We start from the raw sequence: 7,798 nt of genomic DNA, 5'->3' as shown, positions 1-7,798 counted from the left end.
TGCCAGTGCTACCACAGCTCCGAATCCGTGCAGTTAACACTGCGGGAACGCCAGTTGGTTCTTTCAAATAATTTAATGCACGAGTTGTTGCTACTTACTGACAAACTTGTGTCTCAAGCGGCTTAGTGCATTCTCTCGTACTTTATGGATAATGATGGATGGTTACCGGGACATGTTAAACGCTACATAAACTCAAACATAAAAAGAACACGATTCTCCACCGTTTCTACGTCAAAATCTTGAGACCACCCTATATTTCTGCGAAGATGGATGAAGAGATCGGTGGTGAACGTGTTGGAATCTGGCTTGGTTTCGACAATCCCTAAAAACGCGTTTCATACCCGCAATCAATTATGCTGACACGTTTTTCATTACATTTTTATGTGAACTTTGCGCAAAGGTTTATGGCAGCTCAAAGTTCCATTCCAAACAGGTCTACCGTCTCTATCTTCCGGTCGAAATTTATCAAATAATTTACTGGTGGGTTCTGCTAATATAGATAAGATTCGCATTACTGTATGTAGACATTGCATTGACCATTGTAGGCGTTGACCTTCACTTGGTGGGTGGCCCCCGAAGGAACGAGTCCTGTACTTATCGGAAAATTTTGCACATCACTCACTTATTGTTGTCATCAGCCCAGGTGATTCAGGCATCTCGGTTTTTTTGGATGCGCATACCGTTCATAAGTGTTTTGTTAAGTGTTCATAGGGTATTTAAATTAAAAAAAAAACCTCGAATTTAATTCACACCGTAACTCTGCCGACGGGTTAAGTGACGGATCCAAATATTGATTCTACAGATGAAATCAGAATTGGGAATCCATTCAGTTCCAGTCGGATTTCAATCGCATGAATCGCTATGTGCTCTTCCGTGCTTGTCTACTGGTCAGATGTTCGGGGCCTGTATGATATGCTTCAGGCTTTTTTGCTAAGTTTTTTCGATCTTCTCATATGTAGTGAACTACTGTTCACTCTGGTCTCATGCCTTTTTCTCACATTATTTGTGAGACTTTGTTCTTCACAAATTTTCTGATTCTGTTGACTACATACTCATTCCGAAAATATGTTAACCGTTCTTTGTAGCAGTGTGTCGAAGCGTAATGCGTACATTTCGCTTAGAAAAATTGTTGCCAAGTTAATTTGTTTCAGATTGTAGGTGTAGTGCCATCGTGCGCTCACCTCTTCTTAGCTGGTACCGTGATAACCTATAGAGTGCCAATCCAGCAAACCGTAACGCCACCACTAACCAGCCGATTCGTCGTCCACAATACTGCGCAGCGATCACATCTAATATCATCATCGATGGAAACAACCTCATCCGATCTAGCAGTTGCCCTCACATGCGTAACCATAGCGCCAGCAAAGGAAATGGGTCGGAAGAAGCTTGAGTTGAAGCTGATCACGGAGAATGCGGAGGCAGAAAATGTTTGTGAAGTAAGTCCCAGTGAGATTAGGGGTCTTAAATTTTGCTTTGAGCACTAGATTTTTTTTCTATGCTTAAAAACCTATGAAAATCATGGGGGTTGGGCAAGTTTTAAGGGCAGATTTGATGATGAGCTGTTTTTAATTTAAAAAATCTTTGCTTCGCTATATGGGTCTAATATCTTATGGTGCATACATTCTGAAGTTCACAATCTGAATCATTGACCAGAAATGTGTTTATTTCAGAAATATCTGGTTAAAACATCCGACAAAAATTTGGGTGTCTTTCCATAACCAGCTTCTAGGTCACGCTTGGTGTTTTTGTCGTTTTGAAGTCTGAGAAACATTGGCCATGTATGTTGCTGATAGTATATGATTCTCTTTTTGCGATATGGTCAAGTTGTAGTTCGAAGAAAAGGTGCATCGATTGTAAGCTGCAGTGCTATGAATTGAAATGCAACAATACTAATACAAATCCCCCGTTTAGGAATTGGACCCGCATGCTTCTTAGTAGAAGTCGTGGATTCAACGCAAACCTCCAACGGTATGCAAAAATCTACCTTGTAAAGGTGCAAGAAGTGCTTTATGCAGCTTTTAGAGCTTGAATTGCGTAGATACTTGAAGTCCGAACATGAATCTGTTCCTAACATCAAGCTCCCATCAAGACGTATGGGTGTTTGTTTACTTTCGAGCGCTGGTTTGATATAACTTCAGATGAAGGCAGAGGAATTCCGTTAATTTCATTTCGACGTGTAGTCGCTCTAGCGGACAATCCAATCGAACTAGCGTTTATGACGTTTTTTGAGTGTTTAAAATGTGTGATTTTAACCTTAAACTAAGTGATTCGATTTCAGAACTCGTGATTTGTAGAAAAACCATCGAGTCGCTAGTTTTATTGACGACGTGGTGCCTCGCTGGAGCGTCCAATACATCGCAGTCAACCTCATGAGGTCCCCATCCCCCAAGCCTCTTATGGCACGTTCGCAGTGGCGATTGCGATACGCACTGATCTAATCACATTGACTGTTTTCTCCGAAAATCCAAACACTGACGTTTGGTCTCTTAATACTGTTTTCTATCAGGCTCGCACCTAGCGCTTATCATTCCCATCTTTGTGGAAATGAAAATTAATTGGTGATCGCACAAAACGAGTGTAAAAACTATGAGAACGCATCATTTGTTTCAACAGCAATGTGCAGTGGGATGTAAAATGTAAATGTGAGGTTTCTAGCTAATTCCAACGATGCATGGTACGAATTTCAGTATGACCCACCATCGCCGTGCTACAGTAACCCGACCGACAGCGAGCCGCCGTCGCCGGATTCTGGATTCTCGTCGGACGAGAGCGCCTCGCCGTTAGCGCACAGGTGAGGAGTGAAATTCCACGACTTTACTTTGGGGTCTTTCAGGATGGAAAAATGGAAAATGAAAATAAAAAAAGAGGAACTGACTAAAAACTGATATCGAAAGGTAAGGCGAAGAAACTGGCAAAAAAGTTTTATTTAGGGTAAAAGAACCTCAAATAGTTAGTCACGGAAATGAGACATAGATTCGTGATGTTGAAATGTTAGAATAGTTCTGGAAATTTTCTGAGAAAACCGTTCAGATTAACTAAGAGTACTTCTTCCGAAAAAGTGTAGCTTAGGAGCAACTAGTGTGGTAGTAAGTGCTTGGACTACAATATTGACCAAAGAAACCTTTCGAAAGGTTCTTTAGTACTTGTTTTGTTTTTTCAATGCTTAGCACTCCCATTACTTACATATTTTATCTATAGATTAGGAAAAGTTCAAATTCGTATTCCCAAAGATAAGTAACTGCTTGGAAAACATTATCCATGCTGAAAACACGTCCTCGTAGCCATTTACACATGAATTTTCTCTCTTATGAGTGAACTGTTGATGATATGACAACAACTCAACCTTTATGACTTCTGCTCAGTGGATTTATCGAGAATTCTTTCGTAAACGATTTCGCTGAACAATACATGGGTTAAACAACATTTAAGTGATTTAAGACCGTAAAAATTGTACTAGTGCTCAGTAATCCTTGCTGAGTAAATAGCGAACCCTCTTTCGATTATATCAATTCCTACGGACTAAGTCAGGTGAGCGAGTCTTACGAGAGTTGAGCAAATCTGCAAGCTACGACCAGTCCCGCAAAGGTACTTCTTCTATTTGTTGAACTTGTTGTACGTTATACTGTGCCAGTGCTGTATACGGACCCTCTAGGATGTTCGAATGTCATTATTAAATTCAATTGGGGGTGACTACCATGAAATGAGACTCTTTTTCTGACGGCTGTAGCCCTTTTTTTGGAGTTTTTTATTGTTATGAGTCCATAGATGAGCTGTCCGAACACATTTGATCCGAAATGAACGAGTTCACCGTATGCACGTGCTCATTGACCTCTAACCATAGGATGGATTTTGTAACCAAGCCCAGATTGCGTAAAACTTGGCCGAAATTTTGTTATGATAACTGCTGCGTGCGCAGCGCTGTGAACACATGGAAAACAGCCAGTTCTGTGCGAGTAATGAGAATAGATGGTTATTAATTGTTTGTTTACTACAAGTGACTACTCATCGTCTCATCGCATCGCACGCTCGGTTCGCTTGCGTCGGTGGACCATTTATCTCCTCTTCTCACAACAACGCGGACACCGTTGTGTTTATGTTGAAAAGCGTGGGAGCGGCGATGGTTCTAGCGTTATTTCATGCTGCAGGTTACCTGGTTGTCGGGTATTTTTCGTAAGAGCGCGATACTCGGTGGCTCCTCAGCGGCACATATGAAAAAGGAGAAGAAACCGAGATTAGATAATAAAATTCTGAACTATCATATTTATTCGTTCCCGGCGTCACTTTTGGGTAATAAATATTCGTCCATGGAGTTTTTGCAGAAGAAATCTCTTTTCCTTCAATTTCCGTCCCTTCGTTGCAAAACAGAAGTTCTGTCGGGTGTAAGAAGCAACGTATGCGCATGCATATGCGCAAATATCAATAGGAAATTCTTCTTTTTTTCTGTAAATCAGCAAACAGATTATTGACGAACGAGTTATGTGAATATGGTTTGGTAATGTGCTAGATGTGAAAAAAAGATATAGTGTTTGTTTTCACAGCCAAGAGCTAAACCGGAACTGAGTTCAAGAAAAGTAAATATTCCTACCAGGAACCAATCAACACAGCACCATTTTTTCCACGAAGTCATAGCAATTCAAGACTTCAGAGTTTGTTTAATATCCTGTCGCAGACCCTTCCAAGATAACAAACGTCATATGATGGACAGTAACTCATAAATCCCAATGAAATGGACAAAAAAAAACCTTTTATGGGCTGGTTTAAGTGTTCATAAAGTTGGACGTTGTCGATTACGTGATGGTTGGAAGCTCATTGTGTGCCTAATGCGATAATGACGGAATAAGCGCCAGTTCTTGTGGCGGCCCCATAATTGCAAAGATTTCCTTCTTCTTAGCTATTGAGGAGATTGACTAGCCGACCTTGTTGGGAAATACAGTTCGCTGTCTTAAGAACTGCGGTCTCAAAGATTACAGAGGAGTTTCATTCGAATAAGAAACATTATGGTCCTCGGGGGCAAAAGTCTGAATGTTGGCACAAAAAGGATAAAATTTCCTGTTGATTTTTGAGGTAGACAAAGTATATGAGCGTTGACTGAAATTTGTTTTGAAAAGTTTAAACATGCATAAATTGATGAATAGATACTTTATCCACGGTAGAAACTAACGAGTAATTCTATGTTATCTTTTCGAATCAATATTCAAATATCAAATCCAACAGATAATTCAATTTCTCGTTTGCCGAATTTTCCTCCGTCAGTTCTGGATGCTAAGTTGTTGGAATTTTAAAACGACGGCTTAGAATAATCTTTATGAATATTCATGTATTGGGTTACGATAAGTTAAGCAGTTAAGCAGCAGATCATACACTCGCAATCATACACTTGTAAAACGTAAAAATGAAAACAGAGAAAGATTTTGCGATATTTTGATCTGCGTCATTTTTGATGAGGATTATTTTTCCAGAGATACTCGAAGCCGCACTCTTCCATCAGCGCTACGTCGTTCACGATCGAAGGTATGTGCTAAACGTGTACGTTTTGCCGATTCGCTCGGATTGGATCTGGAGAAGCGCCAGTATTTCACGGACAAAGAAGCCAATCCGTAAGTGTTCCTAATTGTCTTTGGTTACGTATTTGTTTTTACCTTGTATTTTCTGAAGTATGTATTGATGGTACGAGATTGTGCTGTTTTCAGTTTTCCCACACCACCATCGTCACCACAACCAGAACATCGTCTGATTCTGACCAATTTTGTGTATCGCACTGAATCTGAGTACAATCAACGTGCTCATGATTACTTTGTATGCTTAGCGACACTTCGCGCTCAAGGTCGTACTATAAATGGTCAGATCAACGTTGCCAACATCTCCTTCGCAAAAGAGGTGGGCATCGTCGGAGGGAAATAGCAGTAGTTCCACTAATTCCCAAATGCACTCTTCGCCAGTGCACAACGAAAAATTCTTATATTATTGGTTTAGGTAGCGATCCGTTATACGACCAACGATTGGGCGAGTTACGATGAAGTAGCCGCCTCATATGGACATAACGTCTTTGGAGCGAACAATATAGACGCGTTCGTGTTCTCGCTGATACTCCCAACTGATATGAAGGTTAGCGATGATATGGATGTTGTCAACTGCCAGTAGTGCTGCAAATTTGGTCGGAATTCACTATCAGAAATGTTCTGAAGGCGATACGGTTGAATAGTAGAGCGTTACAGTAGCTTTCTGCTTAGAAAAGTCAATTTCAGTCACGTGGTCTCTGTGATTGACGATCATAGGGCGTCCAACTAACTATTATAGCTACGTTGGGTTCAATTTCCAAGAACTGCGATAACTGGAGACTAATCATTTCTGATTATGATGAGATTCGGGGGATTTTGAAGAGTCACGCCCGGAAATGTTCAAAGAATGCTTCAGTTCAGCCTTTCATCAAATGTACGGAAGGTCGTTAGATCACTATGGAGTAGACTGCTTTACTACAAGTTTTTTTTTTTTTGTGTGTGTGTGTGGAAAAGTGAAGTGCTAAATGGGGGTCAGTTCTCGCAGACTAAGTTAGGTGCAATCGTGACGATTCGCCGTAGTTCAACCTTTTGTGGTAAAGTGATGGGAGGAGTACATCTTTCTTCTCATATTTTTTTTCTGAATTTTTAAAAAAGATTTGCCCTTCAGGACGGCCAGTGCCAGTTTTGTGTGCGATTCGCCGTTGAAGGCCGCGAATACTGGGACAATAACGGCGGCGCAAACTATCGTGTAAACATGGTTCAAGACAAACCGTCACCATATCAACGTAAAGTTGAACAATTAGAACCAAAAATGACGTCGACACTTATCACATCCACCTCGTCGTTCTTCACACCACGTCGTCTACGTCGTTGGGGCCGAGCTCAGGAGGAGTCCGACGACGAGAGCTCACGCGTCTACATTCCCCGTCGTAGGGTACTGTAGATCGACTTCGCTAGTAGAAAGTTAGTCAGTGAAAACATATTTTATTCAATTTTTGACTCAACTTTTCTGTATTATATATATACATACATATATATATATATATATATATATATATATATATATATATATATATATATATATATATATATATATATATATATATATATATATATATATGTCTCTGCTTGTGTGCATTTAGCAGCCACCCATTTATAGTGGTGGCAAAAACTGCGCACTTGCTCGGGTAGATAATATCGTGTCGTTTCGTTCGGCTTCGCTTGATGTCGCTCATTTTCGACTGCTCGTACTTGATGATTTTCGCTTGTATTCTACATCAAATACCCTCCTTGTCAAGACAAAATGCGGTTTATTGTTGTGCCTTTTTGTACACAAGTAAGGTTTATACTTCCACGCTACGTGATTACGCCACAATTTCTCACCCATTTATCAGTAGGCCATGTCGTAGTGGTGTTTTACCCCACAGTAAAACCAAATAGCTGGACACAATCGTACTAGATTGGCGTAAGTAAAATGCATCGAAGTATAAACATTGCTTTTTTTGTCATCTCATTTTTTGGTTTTCAATGTTGCATGCAGTATTATTCTTCATACTTTTTCGTATTTTCTCATTTTTAAACCCATGTATTATTATTCACATTGAACTTAACTGTAGGATAGCAGTATTAATTAGTTATTAGTAGCGAGGTAGCACTCTCAAAAGAACAAGGCTGGAGATGCGACATTTTGTCGCCTGTGGTGGATGCGATTCTCGTCCCACTGCGCCTTTTTTCGAATGTGTTTCAAATTTTATCTTGCGTCAAATACTTTTTTGCTTGTTACCGGGTATGTATGCTCT

At 40.3% G+C, this 7,798-nt stretch overlaps 1 protein-coding gene across 2 annotated transcripts; it reads left to right on the top strand.

Annotated features, from left to right (window-relative positions):
• Positions 1-266: 266 nt before the first annotated feature.
• RB195_001744 (uncharacterized protein) lies at positions 267-6,942 on the top strand (the record flags this gene model as incomplete). Of its 2 annotated transcripts, XM_064198670.1 has the most annotated exons (9): positions 267-309; positions 401-480; positions 546-590; positions 1,152-1,436; positions 2,688-2,791; positions 5,460-5,597; positions 5,691-5,877; positions 5,974-6,105; positions 6,667-6,942. In XM_064198670.1, 9 exons carry the CDS (start codon positions 267-269, stop codon positions 6,940-6,942), a joined length of 1,290 nt encoding a protein of 429 aa, XP_064054550.1. The 2 variants fall into 2 exon arrangements, with proteins under 2 accessions (XP_064054550.1, XP_064054551.1); XM_064198669.1 differs by lacking the exons at positions 267-309; positions 401-480; positions 546-590 and adding an exon at positions 852-887.
• Positions 6,943-7,798: the final 856 nt, after the last annotated feature.

This window comes from Necator americanus, chromosome IV (assembly GCF_031761385.1).
Source record: "Necator americanus strain Aroian chromosome IV, whole genome shotgun sequence".
Taxonomy (NCBI): domain Eukaryota; kingdom Metazoa; phylum Nematoda; class Chromadorea; order Rhabditida; family Ancylostomatidae; genus Necator; species Necator americanus.
This window is presented reverse-complemented; position numbering and strand designations above follow the sequence as displayed.